This window comes from Mustelus asterias, unplaced genomic scaffold, assembly GCF_964213995.1.
Source record: "Mustelus asterias unplaced genomic scaffold, sMusAst1.hap1.1 HAP1_SCAFFOLD_756, whole genome shotgun sequence".
In the NCBI taxonomy this organism is placed as follows: domain Eukaryota; kingdom Metazoa; phylum Chordata; class Chondrichthyes; order Carcharhiniformes; family Triakidae; genus Mustelus; species Mustelus asterias.
In genome coordinates, this window is record NW_027590704.1 from 83,190 (window position 1) to 102,856 (window position 19,667).

Below are 19,667 nucleotides of genomic sequence, written 5' to 3' on the forward strand. Positions count from 1 at the left end.
CAGTACTGAGGGAGTGCCGCACTGTCAGAGGGTCAGTACTGAGGGAGTGCCGCACTGTCAAAGGGTCAGTGCTGAGGGAGTGCCGCACTGTCAGAGGATCAGTGCTGAGTGAGTGCTGCACTGTCAGAGGGTCAGTACTGAGGGAGTGCCGCACTGTCAGAGGGTCAGTACTGAGGGAGTGCCGCACTGTCAGAGGATCAGTACTGAGGGAGTGCCGCACTGTCAGAGGGTCAGTACTGAGGGAGTGCCGCACTGTCAGAGGGTCAGTGCTGAGTGAGTGCCGCACTGTCAGAGGGTCAGTGCTGAGTGAGTGCCGCACTGTCAGAGGGTCAGTACTGAGGGAATGCCGCACTGTCAGAGAGACAGTACTGAGGGAGTGCCGCACTGTCAGAGATACAGTACTGAGGGAGTGCCGCACTGTCAGAGGATCAGTGCTGAGTGAGTGCCGCACTGTCAGAGGGTCAGTGCTGAGTGAGTGCCGCACTGTCAGAGGGTCAGTACTGAGGGAGTGCCGCACTGTCAGAGGGTCAGTACTGAGGGAGTGCCGCACTGTCAGAGGGTCAGTGCTGAGGGAGTGCCGCACTGTCAGAGGGTCAGTACTGAGGGAGTGCCGCACTGTCAGAGGGTCAGTACTGAGGGAGTGCCGCACTGTCAGAGGGTCAGTGCTGATGGAGTGCCGCACTGTCAGAGGGTCAGTACTGAGGGAGTGCCGCACTGTCAGAGGGTCAGTACTGAGGGAGTGCCGCACTGTCAGAGGGTCAGTACTGAGGGAGTGCCGCACTGTCAGAGGGTCAGTACTGAGGGAGTGCCGCACTGTCAGAGGGTCAGTGCTGAGGGAGTGCCGCACTGTCAGAGGGTCAGTGCTGAGGGAGCGCCGCACTGTCAGAGGGTCAGTACTGAGGGAGTGCCGCACTGTCAGAGGGTCAGTACTGAGGGAGTGCCGCACTGTCAGAGGGTCAGTGCTGAGGGAGTGCCGCACTGTCAGAGGGTCAGTACTGAGGGAGTGCCGCACTGTCAGAGGGTCAGTACTGAGGGAGTGCCGCACTGTCAGAGGGTCAGTGCTGAGGGAGTGCCGCACTGTCAGAGGGTCAGTTACCAGTAAGTGAAGGGTGTTCTGCATGTGTAGGAGGTTCTATCTGTCCTCCTCCATCTTGTCAGTGTGTGATGTGGCCCAACATTGGGCATTGTGTCCCTTCCACTTCCCCAAAGCCTCTTTCCATGTTTTGGGAATGTGGTCTGGTGTGTTTGATTAGTAGGGTTCGGGTGCTCACACCTGACCTGGGATATGTTCTGTTTTGTACAGGCTCCGGTATGACTCCTACAAACAAAGTCTTAAATTCTCGCTTCATAGGGCCTCATATTATGAGATCTCTATTGACGATGGACCCTGGGAGAAACACAAGAACTCTGGCCTCAACATGTGCACTGGCTCTGGATCCAAGGCTTGGTAAGTTTGATTTGATTTGATTTGATTTATTATTATCACGTGTATTAGTATACAGTGAAGAGGAGGAGGCCATTCAGCCCACGTTGTCCATGCCAGCCCGAGGACACCTAGTTGCCCTGTCTAATCCCACCTTCCTGCACCTGGCCCATCGCCCTGTAGCTTACAGCACTTAAGGTGCAGATCTAGGTATTTTTTAAATGAGTCCAGTGTCTCTGCCTCCACCAACTCAGGCAGCGAATTCCAGACAGCCACCACCCTCTGTGTAAAAACGATCTCCCTCATGTCCCCTCTGCACCTACTGCCACTTATCCTGAATCTATGTCCCTGGTTCTAGAATTCTCCACTAAGGGAAACAGTTTTATCCTGTCCATTCTATCTCTTCCCCTCATCATTTTGTACCCCTCAATCAAGTCACTTCTCAGCCTTCTTTGTTCTGAGGAAAATAACCCCAATCTATCTAATCTCTCCTCGTAGCTACATGGTTCCAGCTCTGACAACATTCTTGTAAACCGCGTCTGCACTCCCTCCACAGCAATTACATCCTCCCTGTGGTGACCAGAACTGCACATAGTACTCCAGTTGCAGCCTCACCAGTGTTTTATAAATTCCAACATTATATCCTTATTTCTATATTCGATACCTCTGCCAGTGAAGGAGAGCATTCCATCTGCCTTCTTTACAACCTTGTCGACTTGAACTACTGCCTTTAGGGACCTGTGTACTTGTACACCAAGATCACTCACTTCACCCACCCCTCTCAGTATCGTCCCATTTATTGTCTACTCCCTATAACTGTTTGACCTCCCTAACTGCATCACCTCACACTTCTCTGTGTTAAAATCCATCTGCCACTTTACCGCCCACTCCACCAAACCATCCATATTGTTTTGGAGATTATAGCTATCCTCTGCACTATCCACTACTCGGCCAATCTTTGTCTTGTCCACAAATTTTCCAATCGCGCCCCTCACGAACCCTAATAACCTGCTCACTGTGCTCAGTGTGCCAGGGTCACTCAGCTCCTGATCGCATTGCAGCTTTGGTTCAAACATGGACAGAGGAGCTGAACTCCCGAGGTGAGGATTACTGTCCTGAACACAAGGCAGCATTCGACCTGGAGTCGATGGGAATAAGGGGGGAAACTTTCCGCTGATTGGCGACATTCACGCCACGCAAGTGCCAGGCAATGAACATAATCTGACCATCACGCCTTGACGTTCATTGGCATTACCATTGCTGAAACCCCCACTATTAACATCCGAGAAGTTACCATTGACAAGAAACTGAAGAACAAAGAAAAGTACAGCACAGGAGCAGGCCCTTCGGCCCTCCAAGCCTGTACCGATCATGATGACCGAACTAAACTAAAAGAAAAAACCTTCTGCTTGATTCATATCCCTCTATTCCCTCGCTATTCATGGACCCATCCAGATGCCTCTTAAATGTTGCTCATGTGCCTGCTTCCATCATCTCCTCGTTCCAGGCACCCACCACTCTCTGTGTGAAAAACTTCCCTCGCACATCTCCCTGAAACTTCCCCATTTCACCTTGAACTTGTGCCTCCTTGAAATTGACACTTCCACCCTGGGGAAAAAGCCTCTGACTCTCCACCCTGTCTGTGCCTCTCATCATTTTGTAGACCCCTGTCAGGTCTCCCCTCAGCCTCCGTCTTTCCAGTGAAAACAATCCTAGTTTATTCAACCTCTCCTCATAGTCAACACCCTCGAGACCAGGCAACATCCTGGTCAACCTTCTTTGCACTCTCTCCAATACCACATCCTTCTGGTAGTGTGGTGACCAGAACTGTTCGCAATAATCCAAATAAAATAGAACTAGACAAGCCATATAAGCTCGGGTGATTGAGAGCACCCCGGTGGATGTGCCCCTACACAACAAGTACTCCTGCCTGAGTACTGCTGGGGGGGACAGCCCGCCTGGGGGAAGCAGCAGTGGCCGTGTCTCCGGAGTGTAGTCCGGCCCTGTAACTCAGAGGGCTGAGGAGGAAGGCAGTGTTAATCGGGGACTCAACAGTAAGGGGGTCGGACAGGCGTTTTTGCGGAGGCAGGCAGGAGTCTCGGATGGTGGTCTGCCTCCCTGAGGCCGGGATCCAGGATGTCACTGGGCGACTCCCAGAAATCCTGAGGGGGGAGGGAGAGGAGCCAGAGGTAGCGGTACATATTGGTACCGCTGATGTGGGAAGGAAGGGGTCATGAAAAGAGAGTATAGGGAATTAGGGAGACAGCTGAGAAGGAGGAAAGCAAAGGTAGTAATCTCAGGATTGCTGCCTGTGCCAATGCCAGTCTAACCAGCGACACCCACATCCCGTAAATTAATCTTTTATAAAAGGCAGGTGAATTCAGGGAGCAGTGAGGTGATACACTTTGGAAGGAGCAATTTGACAAGGAAATATTCAATGAACGGTAGGACACTGGGAAGTTCTGTGGAACAAAGGGACCTTGGTGTGTTTGTCCACAGATCTCTGAAAGTGAAAGGGCATGTTAGTAGGATGGTGAAAAAGGCATATGGGACACTCGCCTTTATCAATCGGGGTATAGATTACAAAAGCAGGGCAGTCATGTTGGAGTTGTATAGAACTTTGGTGAGGCCACAGGGGGAGCACTGTGTGCAGTTCTGGTCGCCACATTATAGGAAGGATGTGATTGCACTGGAGGGGGTGCAGAGGAGATTCACCAGGATGCTGCCTGGGACGGAACATTTAAGCTATAGAGAGAGGTTGGATAGACCTCGATTGATAAAGGCGAGTGTCCCATATGCCTTTTTCACCACCCTACTAACATGCCCTTTCACTTTCAGAGATCTGTGGACAAACACACCAAGGTCCCTTTGTTCCACAGAACTTCCTAATGTCCTACCATTCATTGAATACTTCCTTGTCAAATTGCTCCTTCCAAAGTGTATCACCTCACTGCTCCCTGAATTCATCTGCCTTTTATAAAAGATTAATTTACGGGATGTGGGTGTCGCTGGTTAGACTGGCATTTATTGCCCATCGCCAGTTACCCTTGAGAAGGTGGCGGTGAGCTGCCTGCTTGAATCACAGCAGTTCCTGAAGTGTAGGTACACCCGCAGTGCTGTTAGGGAGAGAATTCCAGGATTTTCATAATCTTGTAAACCTCTACCTGGTCCCCCCTCATCCTCAGATGCTCCAATGAAAACAATTCAAGTTTGTTCAACCTTTCTTCATAGTCCACATCCTCTAAACCAGGCAACGTCCTGGTAAATCTCTTCTGCACCTTTTCCAATGCATCAACATCCTTCCGGTACTATGGCGACCAGAATTGTACACAATACTCCAAATGTGGCCTAACCAAAGTCTGATACAGCTGCAACATGATTTTCCAATTCCTATACTCAACACCCCGACCGATGAAGGCCAACATGCCATTCGCCTTCTTGACCACCTTGTCCACCTGAGCTGCCACCTTCAGGGAACTGTGGATCTGCACGTTCCTGTAAGGATGAAGGATAAGTATGGCAAGTTTTGGGAACCTTGGACAACGAGAGATAGTGTGAGCCTAGTCAAAGAGAAAAAGGAAGCATTTGTCAAGGCTAGGAGGCTGGGAACACACGAAGCAAGTGTGGAATACAAGGAAAGTAGAAAGAAATTTAAGCAAGGAGTAAGAAGGGCTAAAAGGGGTCATGAAAAGTCATTGGCCAGCAGGATTAAGGAAAATCCCAAGGCTTTTTACACATATATAAAGAGCAAGAGGGTAGCCAGGGAGAGGGTTGGCCCACTCAAGGACAAGGGAGGGAATCTATGTGTGGAGCCAGAGGAAATGGGTGAGGGATTAAATGAGTACTTTGCGTCAGTATTCACCAAAGAGAAGGACTTGGTGGATGATGAGTCTGGGAAATGATGTGTAGATAGTTTGAGTCATGTTGAGATCAAAAAGGAGGAGGCATTGGGGTTCTTGAGAAACATCAAGGTAGACAAGTCCCCAGGGCCTGATGGGATATACCCCAGAATACTGAGAGAGGCAAGAGAGGAAATTGCTGGGGCCTTGAGAGAAATCTTTGTATCCTCACTGGCTACAGGGGAGGTCCCAGAGGATTGGAGAGTAGCCAATGTTGTTCCTTTGTTTAAGAAGGGTAGCAAGAATAATCCAGGTAATTACAGGCTGGTGAGCCTTACATCAGTGGTAGGGAAAGTATTGGAGAGGATTCTTCGAGACAGGATTTATTCCCACTTGGAAATAGGTGGACATATTAGTGAGAGGCAACATAGTTTTGTGAAGGGGAGGTCGTGTCTCACGAACTTGATTGAGTTTTTCGAGGAAGTGACGAAGATGATTGATGAGGGTAGGGCAGTGGATGTTGTCTACATGGACTTCAGCAAGGCCTTTGACAAGGTCCCTCATGGCAGACTGGTGCAGAAGGTGAAGTCGCATGGGATCAGAGGTGAGCTGGCAAGATGGATACAAAACTGGCTCGATCAAAGAAGACAGAGGGTAGCAGTGGAAGGGTGCGTTTCTGAATGGAGGGCTGTGACAAGTGGTGTTCCTCGGGGATCAGTGCTGGGACCTTTGCTGTTTGTAATATATAATATATATATATATCAATGATTTGGAGGAAAATATAACTGGATTGATTAGTAAGTTTGCGGACGACACAAAGGTTGGTGGATTTGCGGATAGCGATGAGGACCATCAGAGGATACAGCAGGATATAGATCGGTTGGAGACTTGGGTGGAGAGATGGCAGATGGAGTTTAATCCGGACAAATGTGAGATAATGCATTTTGGAAAGTCTAATACAGATAGGAAATATACAGTAAATGGCAGAACCCTTAAGAATATTGATAGGCAAAGGGATCTGGGTGTACACAGGTCACTGAAAGTGGCAATGCAGGTGGAGAAGGTAGTCAAGAAGGCATACGGCATGCTTACCTTCGTCGGCCGGGGCATTGAGTTTAAAAATTGGCAAGTCATGTTGCAGTTTTATAGAACCTTAGTTAGGCTGCACTTGGAATATAGTGTTCAATTCTGGTCGCTACACTACCAGAAGGATGTGGAGGCTTTGGAGAGGGTACAGAAAAGATTTACCAGGATGTTGCCTGGTTTGGAAGGCATTAGCTATGAGGAGAGGTTGGAGAAACTTGGTTTGTTCTCACTGGAGTGACGGAGGTTGAGGGGAGACCTGATAGGAGTCTACAAGATTATGAGAGGCATGGACAGAGTGGATAGTCAGAAGCTTTTTCCCAGGGTGGAAGAGTCAATTACTAGGGGGCATAGGTTTAAGGTGCGAGGGGCAAGGTTTAAAGGAGATGTATGAGGCAGATTTTTACCAGAGAGTAGTGGGTGCCTGGAACTAGTTGCCGGGGGAGGTAGTGGAAGCGGATACGATAGTGACTTTTAAGGGGCGTCTTGACAAGTACATGAATGAGATGGGAATGGAGGGATATGGTCCCCGGAAGGGTAGGGGGTTTTAGTTAAGTCGGGCAGCATGGTCGGTGCAGGCTTGGAGGGCCGAAGGGCCTGTTCCTGTGCTGTAATTTTCTTTGTTCTTTGCACACCTAGATCCCTCTGTATGCCAATATTTCTAAGGGCTCTACCATTTACTGTATAATTTCCTTCTGCGATAGACCTTCAAAATCGCATCATTTCACATTTGTCCGGGTTAAATTCCACCTGCCATCTTTTGGCCCAGATCTCCAGATGATTAATATCCTGCTGCATCCTCTGACAATCCCCCTCACTATCCACTACTCCCCAATTTTTATATCATCTGCAAATTTACTGATCAGACCATCTACATATTCCTCCAAATCATTTATATATATAAATATATATATATTTATAGAATCATAGAAACTAGAAGCAGGAGGAGGCCATTCGGCCCTTCGAGCCTGCTCCACCATTCATTTTGATCATGGCTGATCATCGAATTCAATATCCCGATCCCCCCCTTCCCCCCCATATCCCTCGATCCCTTTAGCCCCAAGAGCTTATCTAATTTCTTCTTGAAATCACACAATGTTTTGGCCTCAACTACTTTCTGTGATAGTGAATTCCACACATTCATCACCCTCTGGGTGAAGACATTTCTCCTCACCTCAGTTCTAAAAGGTTTACTCCTTATCCTCAAACTATGACCCCTAGTTCTGGACTCACCCACCATTGGGAACATTCTTTCTGAATCTACCCTGTCTAAACCCTGTTAGAATTTTATAAGTTTCTACGAGATCCCCTCTCACTCTTCTAAACTCCAGTGAATATAATCCTAACCAACTTAGTCCCTCCCCATGTGACAGAGCTGCCATCCCAGGAATCAGCCCGGTAAACCTTCGCTGCGCTCCCGCTATAGCAAGGACATCCTTCCTCAGATAAGGACACCAAAACTGCAACAATACTCCAGGTGTGGCCTCACCAACGCCCTATACAATTGCAACAAAACATCCCTATCCCTGTACTCAAATCCTCTCGCTATGAAAGCCAACACACCATTTGCCTTCTTTCCTGCCTGCCGTACCTGCGCACTGACCTTCAGTGACTGATGCATGAGGACTCCAAGGTCTTGTTGAGTACCGCCCTCTCTCAATTTACACCCATTCAAGTAATAATCTGTCTTCCTATTATTGCTACCAAAGTGGATAACCTCACATTTATCCACATTATACTGCATCTGCCATGTTTTGTATCCATCTCACCTCGGATCCCATATGACTTTACCTTCTGTATCAGCCTGCCATGAGGAACCTTATCGAAGGCTTTACTAAACTCCATGTTTACAACACCCACTGCCCTGCCCTGGTCAATGTTTCTTGTCACTTCCTCAAAAAACTCCATCAAGTTTGTGAGACACGACCTCCCCTTCACAAAACCATGCTGCCTATCATAGAACATAGAACATAGAAAGCCACAGCACAAACAGGCCCTTCGGCCCACAAGTTGCGCCGATCACATCCCCACCTCTAGGCCTATCTATAGCCCTCAATCCCATTAAATCCCATGTACTCATCCAGAAGTCTCTTAAAAGACCCCAACGAGTTTGCCTCCACCACCACCGACGTCAGCCGATTCCACTCACCCACCACCCTCTGAGTGAAAAACTTACCTCTGACATCTCCTCTGTACCTACCCCCCAGCACCTTAAACCTGTGTCCTCTCGTAGCAACCATTTCAGCCCTTGGAAATAGCCTCTGAGAGTCTACCCTATCCAGACCTCTCAACATCTTGTAAACCTCTATCAGGTCACCTCTCATCCTTCGTCTCTCCAGGGAGAAGAGACCAAGCTCCCTCAACCTATCCTCATAAGGCATGCCCCCCAATCCAGGCAACATCCTTGTAAATCTCCTCTGCACCCTTTCAATGGCTTCAACATCTTTCCTGTAATGAGGTGACCAGAACTGCGCGCAGTACTCCAAGTGGGGTCTAACCAGGGTCCTATAAAGCTGCAGCATTATCTCCCGACTCCTAAACTCAATCCCTCGATTAATGAAGGCCAGTACGCCGTACGCCTTCTTGACCGCATCCTCCACCTGCGAGGCCGATTTAAGAGTCCTATGGACCCGGACCCCAAGGTCCTTCTGATCCTCTACACTGCTAAGAATGGTACCCTTCATATTATACTGCTGCTTCATCCCATTGGATCTGCCAAAATGGATCACCACACACTTATCCGGGTTGAAGTCCATCTGCCACTTCTCCGCCCAGTCTTGCATTCTATCTATGTCTCGCTGCAACTTCTGACATCCCTCCAAACTATCCACAACACCACCTACCTTGGTGTCGTCAGCAAACTTACTAACCCATCCCTCCACTTCCTCATCCAGGTCATTTATGAAAATGACAAACAGCAAGGGTCCCAGAACAGATCCCTGGGGCACTCCACTGGTCACTGACCTCCATGCAGAGAAAGACCCCTCCACAGCCACTCTCTGCCTTCTATCGCTAATAAGCCTGTTCTCTTTCAGATGTGAGTACATCCTGTCCCTAAGAATCTTCTCCAATAATTTCCCCACTGCTGATGTAAGGCTCAGAGGCCCGGATTGTCTCTTCTGCCCTTCTTAAACAGAGGAACAATGTTGGCTACTCTCCAATCTCTGGTACCTCACCTGTGACTAAAGAGGGTACAAAGATTTTGGCCAAGGCCTCAGCAATTTCTTCCCTGTCCTCTCTCAGTATTCTGGGATAGACCCTATCTGGCCCTGGGGACTTGTCCACCTTAATGTTTTTCAAAACCTCCGTTTTTGATTTCCTGAAAAGGAGGAAGGTGCTCGGAATCCGGGAGAAGGCGGGTGAATGGGACTGAAATTCATTCAGAGAGACAGCCAACCAAATCGCAGCCTTTAGTGACCCCTCCCCCCATATTGGAGAACACAGCCAGAAGTGGGACAGAGAAACTTCTATCAGATACTGGAGAAAGCGTTGAGGAGAATAGATAGTGAGGGGGTGAAATTCAGAAGGACTTTAAGGAAGGGAAGAGAGGAATTTGTAAAATATTGGTGAGGAAGTCCCCAGGGGTGTTTTATAAATACATAGAAGTAGTGCACAGCTGAGGAAGGGTAAAGCTGGTATGATCCTGCACCTTACTCTAAAGATCTGGTTAGAGAGCAATCATGCTTTGTTCAGACAATGTTTAAGATTAAAGATATTGGCCCAGTCACAAGGCTTCCCAGGTTTGAACTAATAAAAATAAACTTTACTCTCCGAGGTCAGAAAGATAAAGCAAAGGTGGTAAATATGAGGTAATGTGAATGAACAGACACACTGTGTTCAAACAGACCACACGGCATTAGAACTTGCAGATACGACCAGCTCAGAGTCCAAGGACTTCTCAACAACCCTGCCAGATGTCACTAAACACTGAGTCAGCCAATTGCATTGAAACTCTATCCCTCTCACAAGAGATTCCGGACTTCACATTTTAAGATCTCACGGGAAATTCTCCCTAAAGGCCTCTGGAATTCAGGCAGCACCAATGACAGCCCACCTCACAGGCCCTCATCTCCAGTGAGCAATCATCTCTTATTATCCATCCCTAGTTGCCCCACAGAAGGTGGTGGTGATCTGCCGTCTGCAGTCCCGCAGTGACGATAGAAAGGAAATTCCAGGATTTGACCCAATGAGGAGGATTCTGGGATTCCGCAGACCCCCTGGGATTCCACGGACCACGAGGGCTCTTGTGGACCCACAGGATTCTGCAGCCCTCTCCCGGAAGGCCCCGTGGACCTCTGGGATTCTGCAGCACTTGCCCGGGAGCCACCCCTGTCATTATCTAGCTGTATATTCTTGGCCATCTACAAGGTTTGTGTCTATTTTTAAATGTAAAAGCCGGGTCATTTTAAACTCCAATATTACATAAGAACATAAGAAACAGGAGCAGGAGTAGGCCATCCAGCCCCTCGAGCCTGCCCCGCCATTCAATAAGATCATGGCTGATCTGACGTGGATCAGTACCACTTACCCGCCTGATCCCCATAACCCTTAATTCCCTTACCGATCAGGAATCCATCCATCCGCGCTTTAAACATATTCAGCGAGGTAGCCTCCACCACCTCAGTGGGCAGAGAATTCCAGAGATTCACCACCCTCTGGGAGAAGAAGTTTCTGTGTATAATTCCATTTCTCCATCACCATTGCGATACCGTGCCCAACATTACCACTACAGTGGAAATAGGAGTAGGAGGAGGCCATTCAGCCCTTTGAGCTTTCTCCGCCATTCATTCTGAATGTCCAACTCAATAGCCTGATCCCGCCTTCCCGCCATATCCTTTGATCCCCTTCGCCCCAAGTGCTATATCTAACTGCTTCTTGAAAACATTCAGTGTTTTGGCTTCAGTTGCTTTCTGTGGTAGCGAATTCCATAGGCTGCCCACTCTTAATGACCATCATTAGGTAGGTCTTATGAGGAAAGGTTAGGTAGGAGGGGTAGGTCTTATGAAGAAAGGTTGAGGGAGCTAGGGCTGTTCTCTCTGGAGCGGAGGATGCTGAGGGGAGACTTAATAGAGGTTTATAAAATGATGAAGGGGATAGATAGAGTGAACGTTCAAAGACTATTTCCTCAGGTGGATGGAGCTATTACAAGGGGGCATAACTATAGGGTTCGTGGTGGGAGATATAGGAAGGATATCAGAGGTAGGTTCTTTACGCAGAGAGTGGTTGGGGTGTGGAATGGACTGCCTGCAGTGATAGTGGAGTCAGACACTTTAGGAACATTTAAGCGGTTATTGGATAGGCACATGGAGCACATCAGGATGATAGGGAGTGGGATAGCTTGATCTTGGTTTCAGATAAAGCTCGGCACAACATCGTGGGCCGAAGGGCCTGTTCTGTGCTGTACTGTTCTATGTTCTATCATCCGGTGGCTCTGACACACATCATTATGAAGTGCTTCGAAAGGTTAGTCATGGCACGAATCAATTCCACCCTCCCGGACTACGTGGATCCACTATAGTTTGCCTACCGCCGCAACAGGTCCACAGCAGACGCCATTTCTCTGGCCCAGCACTCAACCCTGGAACACCGAGATAAAAGGTGATAACATCTCCAAACTCCGTGGCCTGGGCCTCGGCACCTCCCTCTGCGAACTCGATCCTAGACTTCCTAACTCTCAGACCATAATAAATAACGATAGGCAACAACACCTCCTCCACGATCATCCTCAACACCGGTGCCCCACAAGACTGTGTTCTCAGCCCCCTACTATACTCCTTATACACCTGTGACTGTGCGGCCAAATTCCCCTCCAACTCGATTTTCAAGTTTGCTGATGAGACCACCGTAGTGGGTCGGATCTCAAACAATGATGAGACAGAGTACAGGAATGAGATAGAGAATCTGGTGAACTGGTGTGGCAACAATAATCTCTCCCTCAATGTCAACAAAACAAAGGAGATTGTCATCGACTTCAGGAAGCGTAAAGGAGAACATGCCCCTGTCTACATCAATGGGGATGAAGTGGAACTGGTCAAGAGCTTCAAGTTTTTAAGTGTCCAGATCACCAAGAGCCTGTCCTGGTCCCCCCATGCCGACACTATAGTTAAGAAAGCCCACCATCGCCTCTATTTTCTCAGGAGGCTAAGGAAATTTGGCATGTCAGCTGTGACTCTCTCCAACTTTTACAGATACACTATAGAAAGCATTCTTTCTGGTTGTATCACAGCTTGGTGTGGCTCCTGCTCTGCCCAAGACCGCAAGGAACTACAATGGGTCGTGAACGAAGCCCAGTCCATCGCGCAAACCAGCCTCCCATCCATTGACTCTGTCTACACTTCCCGCTGCCTCGGAAAAGCAGCCAGCATAATTAAGGACCCCGAACATTCTCTCTTCCACCTTCTAACGTTGGGAAAAAGATACAAGCATCTGAGGTCACGTACCAACCGACTCAAGAACAGTTTCTTCCCTGCTGCTGTCAGACTTGAATGGACCCACCATATATTAGAATAGAATCGAATAGAAAAGCTACAGCACAAACAGGCCCTTCGGCCCACAAGTTGCGCCGAATAATTTCCTTACCTTCTCGGCTCATCTATAACCCTCTATCTTACTAACCTCCATGAACCTATCCAAAAGGCTCTTAAAAGACTCAATCGAATCCGCTTCCACCACCACTACCGGCAGCCGATTCCATGCACCCACCACCCTCTGAATGAAAAACTTACCCCTAACATCTCCTCTGCACCTACTCCCCAACACCCTAAACCTGTGGCCTCTCGTGACAACCATTTCAGCCCTGGGTAAAAGCCTCTGAGAATCCACTCTATCAATACCTCTCAACATCTTATACACCTCTATCAGGTCACCTCTCATCCTTCGCCTCTCCAAGGAGAATAGACCTAGCTCTCTCAACCTATCCTCATAAGGCATACCACTTAATCCCGGCAACATCCTCGTAAATCTCCTTTGCACCCGTTCCATGGCTTCCACATCCTTTCTGTAATGAGGCGACCAGAACTGGGCACAGTACTCCAGGTGGGGTCAGACCAGGGTCCTATACAGCTGCAGCATTATCTCCCAATTTCTAAACTCAATTCCTCTATTGATGAAGGCCAGTATTCCATACGCCTTCTTAACCACAGCCTCTATCTGCGACGCTGCTTTGAGCGTCCTATGAACCCGGACCCCAAGATCCTTCTGATCTTCCACACTGCCAAGCGTCTTACCCTTAATATTATATTCTTCCATCCTATTCGACCTGCCAAAATGAACCACCACACACTTATCTGGGTTGAAGTCCATCTGCCACTTCTCCGCCCAGTCTTGCATCTTATCTATGTCTCGTTGCAACTGCTGACATCCCTCGACACGATCCACAACACCACCAACCTTTGTGTCATCAGCAAACTTGCCAACCCATCCTTCCACTTCCAGGTCATTTATAAAAATCACAAAGAGCAAGGGTCCCAGAACAGATCCCTGGGGCACTCCACTGGTGACCGACCTCCATGCTGAAAAAGACCCATCTACAACCACTCTTTGCCTTCTGTGGCCAAGCCAGTTCTGAATCCACAAAGCAAATATTAGGTTGATCTTTCTCTGCACCCTGGCTAAGACTGTAACACTGTATTCTGCATCCTCTCCTTTTCTTAGAAACATAGAAACTAGAAGCAGGTGTGGACCATTCGGCCCTTCGAGCCTGCTCTGCCATTCATCTTGATCATGGCTGATCATCAAATTCAATATCCTGATCCCCCCCATTCCTCCCATATCCCTTGATCCCTTGAACAGTTGGGGTCCCAGCGCAGATCCCTGCAGAACCCCACTAGTCACTGACTGCCAACCAGAAAAAGACCCATTTATGCCAACTCTTTGCTTCCTATTTGCTAACCACAATCCCATGTGCTTTAACTTTACATAGTAGTCTGTTCTGTGAGACCTTGTTGAAAGCCTTCTGGAAGTCTAAATAAACCACAACCACTGGTTCTCCTCAATCAACTCCAGTAGTTACAACCTCAAAAAATTCCAATAGATTCGTCAAGCATGATTTCCCTTTTGTAAACCCATGCTGACTTTGTCTGATTATACCTTCCAAATGCTGAGTTATACAATCCTTGATAATGGACTCTAGCAACTTCCCCAGTACCGACGTTAGGCTCACTGGTCTATAGTTCCCTGTTTTCTCTCTACCTCCCATTTCTCTATGAATGGTATGCTTTGTCTGTTTAGCGTGCAAGAAACAATACTTTTCACTGTATTCTAATACATGTGACAATAATAAATCAAATCTTTGGGTGAAGAAATGTCTCCTCACCTCTGTCCTAAATGGTCTACCCTGAATCCTCAGACTGTGACCCCTGGTTCTGGATTCCCCCACCATCAGGAACATCCTTTCCGCATCTACCCTGTCTAGTCCTGTTAGGATTTTATTGTTTTCTGTGAGATCCCCCCTCATTCGTATAAACTCCAGTGAATATATTCATAACAGACTCAATCTTTCCCTGTATGTCAGTCCTGCCATCGTAGCAATCAGTCTGGTAAACCTTCTCTGCACTCCCACTAACATCCTCCATCAGGTAAGGAGAGCAAAACTGTACACAATACTCCAGGTGTGGCCTCACCAAAGCCCTATACAATTGCAGCAAAATATCCCTGTCCCTTGCACTCCAATCCTCTCGCTATGAAGGCCAACATACCATTTGCCGTTTTTACTGCCTGCTGTACCTGAGCGCTTACTCTCAGCGACTGATGCACGAGGACTCCAAGGTCTCGTACATTCTCTTCTCTCAATCTATAGTCATTCAGATAATAATCTTGTCTTCCTATCATTGCTACCAAAGTGGATAACCTCACATTTATCCACATTATACTGCATCTACAATGCAGATACCCACACACTCAGCCTGTCCAAATCACGCTGAAACATCTCTGCATCCTCCTCACAGCTCACCCTCCCACCCAACTTTGTATCATCTGCAAATTTGTAGGTATTGCATTTAGTTCCATCAGCTAAATCATTAATATTTATAGTGAATAGCTGGGTCCCAGCAGTGATCCCTCTGGTACCCCACCAGACACTGCCCCGTCAGCCAGTTTTCTATCCATCTCAGTATCACCCCAATCCCATGTGCTTTAATTTTAGACGCTAATCTCTTGTGTGGGACTTTGTCGAAAGCCCTCTAAAAACTAAATAAACCACATCCACCGGCTCCCCCTCATCAACTCTACTAGTTGGTCAAGCATGATTTCCCTTTCATGAATCCATGCTGACTCTATCCAATCCTGACACTGTTTTCCAAGTGTTTTGCTGTAAAATCTTTGATGAAGGATTCTGGAATTTTCCCCACTACTGACGTCAGATTTATAATTCCTTGTTTTCTCTCCCTTTTTGAATAGTGGGCTTACATTCGCTACCCTCCAATCTGTAGGGACTGTTCCAGAGTCTATAGAATCTTGGAATGTTTCAGACTAAGGGGGGGTTAGGGGTGGGGCCGGGGGGTTGGGATGGGGCAGTGTTGGGGGTGGGGGGCTGTTGGGGGGGTTGGGATGGGGGAGTGTTGGGGGGGTTGGAAGTGGGGGGGTGTTGGGGGGTGGGGGGGGTTGGGGTGGGGGAGTGTTGGGGGTTGGAAATGGGGGGGTGGTTGGGGGTGGAGGGCTGATGGGGGTGGGGGGCTGTTGGGGAGTTTGGGGTGGGGGGTGTTAGGGTTGGGAGTGGGGTGTTGGGGATAGGGGGCTGTTGGGGTGGGGGGTGAGGGGGTGTTGGGAGTGGGGGGTTTTGGAGTTGGGGGGTTGGGGTGGGGGGGCTGTTGGGGGTTTATGATGAGGGGGCTGGGAGTGGGGGGGATTGGGGTGGGGAGGTGTTGGGAGTGGAGGGGTTGGGGGGGCTGTTGGGGGGTTTAGGGTGGGGGGATTGGGAGTGGGGGAGTGTTGGGGGGGTTGGGGTGGGTGGGCGTTGGGGTGGGGGCGTGTTGGGGTGGGGGGGTGCTGTGGGCGGTTGGGGTGGGGGGGTGCTGTGGGGGTTGGGGTGGGGGGGTGCTGTGGGGGGTTGGGGTGGGGAGGTGCTGTGGGGGGTTGGGGTGGGCGGGTGCTGTGGGGGGTTGGGGTGGGGAGGTGCTGTGGGGGGTTGGGGTGGGGAGGTGCTGTGGGGGGTTAGGGTGGGGGGGTGCTGTGGGGGGTTGGGGTGGGGAGGTGCTGTGGGGGGTTGGGGTGGGGAGGTGCTGTGGGGGGTTGGGGTGGGGAGGTGCTGTGGGGGGTTGGGGTGGGGGGGTGCTGTGGGGGGGTTAGGGTGGAAGGGTGCTGTGGGGGGTTGGGGTGGGGGGGTGTTGGGGGTGGGGGGCGTTGAGAGGGTTGGGGTGGGGGGTGGGGTGGGGGGATTGGGGTAGAACATAGAACATAGAACATTACAGCGCAGAACAGGCCCTTCGGCCCACGATGTTGCACCGACCAGTTAAAAAAAAACTGTGACCCTCCAACCTAAACCAATTTCTTTTCGTCCATGAACCTATCTACGGATCTCTTAAACGCCCCCAAACTAGGCGCATTTACTACTGATGCTGGCAGGGCATTCCAATCCCTCACCACCCTCTGGGTAAAGAACCTACCCCTGACATCGGTTCTATAACTACCCCCCCTCAATTTAAAGCCATGCCCCCTCGTGCTGGATTTCTCCATCAGAGGAAAAAGGCTATCACTATCCACCCTATCTAAACCTCTAATCATCTTATATGTTTCAATAAGATCCCCTCTTAGCCGCCGCCTTTCCAGCGAAAACAATCCCAAATCCCTCAGCCTCTCCTCATAGGATCTCCCCTCCATACCAGGCAACATCCTGGTAAACCTCCTCTGCACCCTCTCCAAAGCCTCCACATCCTTCCTGTAATGTGGGGACCAGAACTGCACACAGTACTCCAAGTGCGGCCGCACCAGAGTTGTGTACAGTTGCAACATAACGCTACGACTCCTAAATTCAATCCCCCTACCAATAAACGCCAAGACACCATATGCCTTCTTAACAACCTTATCTACTTGATTCCCAACTTTCAGGGATCTATGCACACATACACCTAGATCCCTCTGCTCCTCCACACTATTCAAAGTCCTCCCGTTAGCCCTATACTCAACACATCTGTTATTCCTACCAAAGTGAATTACCTCACACTTCTCCGCATTAAACTCCATCCGCCACCTCTCGGCCCAACTTTGCAACCTGTCTAAGTCTTCCTGCAAACTACGACACCCTTCCTCACTGTCTACCACACCACCGGGTGGGGGGGTTGGGAATGGGGGTGTTGTAGGGTTGGGGTGGGGGGGATTGGGAGTGGGGGGTGTTGAGGGGTTTGGGATGGGGGTGTGTTGGGGTGGGAGGTGTTGGGGTGGGGTGTTGGGCGGTTGGGGTGGGGGGGGTTGAGGTGGGGGGATGCTGTGGGGGGTTGGGGTGGGGGGGGTGCTGTGGGGGGTTGGGGTGGGGGGGGTGCTGTGGGGGGTTGGGGTGGGGGGGGTGCTGTGGGCGGTTGGGGTGGGGGGGATGCTGTGGGGGTGTTGGGATGGGGGTGTGTTGGGGGGGGTGCTGTGGGGGGTTGGGGTGGGGGTGTGTTGGGGTGGGAGGTGTTGGGGTGGGGTGTTGGGCGGTTGGGGTGGGGGGGTTGAGGTGGGGGGATGCTGTGGGGGTTGGGGTGGGGGGGGTGCTGTGGGGGGTTGGGATGGGGGTGTGTTGGGGGGTTGGGGTGGGGGTGTGTTGGGGTGGGAGGTGTTGGGGTGGGGGTGTGTTGGGGTGGGAGGTGTTGGGGTGGGGTGTTGGGCGGTTGGGGTGGGGGGGTTGAGGTGGGGGGATGCTGTGGGGGGTTGGGGTGGGGGGGGTGCTGTGGGGGGTTGGGGTGGGGGTGTGTTGGGGGGGGTGCTGTGGGGGGTTGGGGTGGGGGGGGTGCTGTGGGGGGTTGGGGTGGGGGTGTATTGGGGGGGTGCTGTTGGTGACTCTGTCTCTGTTCTCAGGTCGTACAATATTAACAAGTTGGCCTGTCAGGAAGTGGAAGACGTTCTGTCCATCGGTGAGTGACCGAGTGAAACATGAATTATTCGGAGAATCCGTCTCTCACTTTGCTCCCCATTTACTGGAGAATTGCAGGAAATTACAGGGAGAGAATCAGCGAATAGTTGCAGCACAGAAGGAGACCACTCTGCCCATTACCTTCATGCTGACTCTGGTTTATTGGTTTACATAGGTCAGAGTGCACGGGGCGATAGGTCAGAGTGCACGGGGCGATAGGTCACAGTGCACGGGGCGATAGGTCACAGTGCACGGGGCGATAGGTCACAGTGCACGCGATGATAGGTCAGAGTGCACGCGGCGATAGGTCACAGTGCACGGGGCGATAGGTCACAGTGCACAGGGCGATAGGTCACAGTGCACGGGGCGATAGGTCGGAGTGCACGGGACGATAGGTCAGAGTGCACGGGGCAATAGGTCAGAGTGCACAGGGCGATAGGTCAGAGTGCACGGGACGATAGGTCAGAGAGCACGGGACGATAGGTCAGAGTGCACGGGGCGATAGGTCACAGTGCACGGGGCGATAGGTCACAGTGCACAGGGCGATAGGTCACAGTGCACGGGGTGAAAGGTCAGAGTGCACGGGGCGATAGGTTACAGTGCATGGGGCGATAGGTCAGAGTGCATGGGGCGATAGGTCAGAGTGCACGGGACGATAGGTCAGAGTGCACGGGACGATAGGTCAGAGTGCACGGGGCGATAGGTCACAGTGCACGGGGCGATAGGTCACAGTGCACGGGGCGATAGGTCACAGTGCACGGGGCGATCGGTCACAGTGCACGGGGCGATAGGTCAGAGTGCACGGGGCGATAGGTCACAGTGCACGGGGCGATAGGTCACAGTGCACGGGGCGATAGGTCACAGTGCACGGGGCGATAGGTCACAGTGCACGGGGCGATATGTCACAGTGCACGGGGCGATAGGTCAGAGTGCACGGGGCGATAGTGCACAGGGCACGGGATGATAGGTCAGAGTGCACGGGGCGATAGGCCACAGTGCACGGGGCGATAGGTCAGAGTGCACGGGGCGATAGGTCAGAGTGCACGGGGCGATAGGTCAGAGTGCACGGGGCGATAGGTCAGAGTGCACGGGGCGATAGGTCAGAGTGCACGGGGCGATAGGTCACAGTGCACGGGGCGATGGGTCAGAGTGCACGGGGCGATAGGTCACAGTGCACGGGGCGATGGGTCAGAGTGCACGGGGCGATAGGTCACAGTGCACGGGGCGATAGGTCACAGTGCACGGGGCGATAGGTCACAGTGCACGGGGCGATAGGTCA

General features: G+C 50.7%; 1 protein-coding gene across 9 annotated transcripts in view; it reads left to right on the forward strand.

The window, feature by feature from the left end:
* nadk2 (NAD kinase 2, mitochondrial) overlaps positions 1–19,667 on the forward strand; it is a 126,494-nt gene that overhangs the window by 82,919 nt on the left and 23,908 nt on the right. For 5 of the 9 annotated variants that reach the window (XR_013496401.1, XM_078205455.1, XM_078205453.1 and 2 more), the window contains 2 exons: positions 1,352–1,447; positions 18,334–18,389. Coding sequence is in view for 7 of the 9 variants with exons in the window: in XM_078205455.1 (XP_078061581.1) it covers positions 1,352–1,447; positions 18,334–18,389 (152 nt within the window). In the remaining 2 variants the exon portion in view is untranslated. Of the gene's footprint in view, positions 1–1,303; positions 1,448–18,333; positions 18,390–19,667 lie in introns of all 9 variants that reach the window. The other 4 variants (XR_013496400.1, XM_078205451.1, XM_078205452.1 and 1 more) reach the window with 1 other exon arrangement.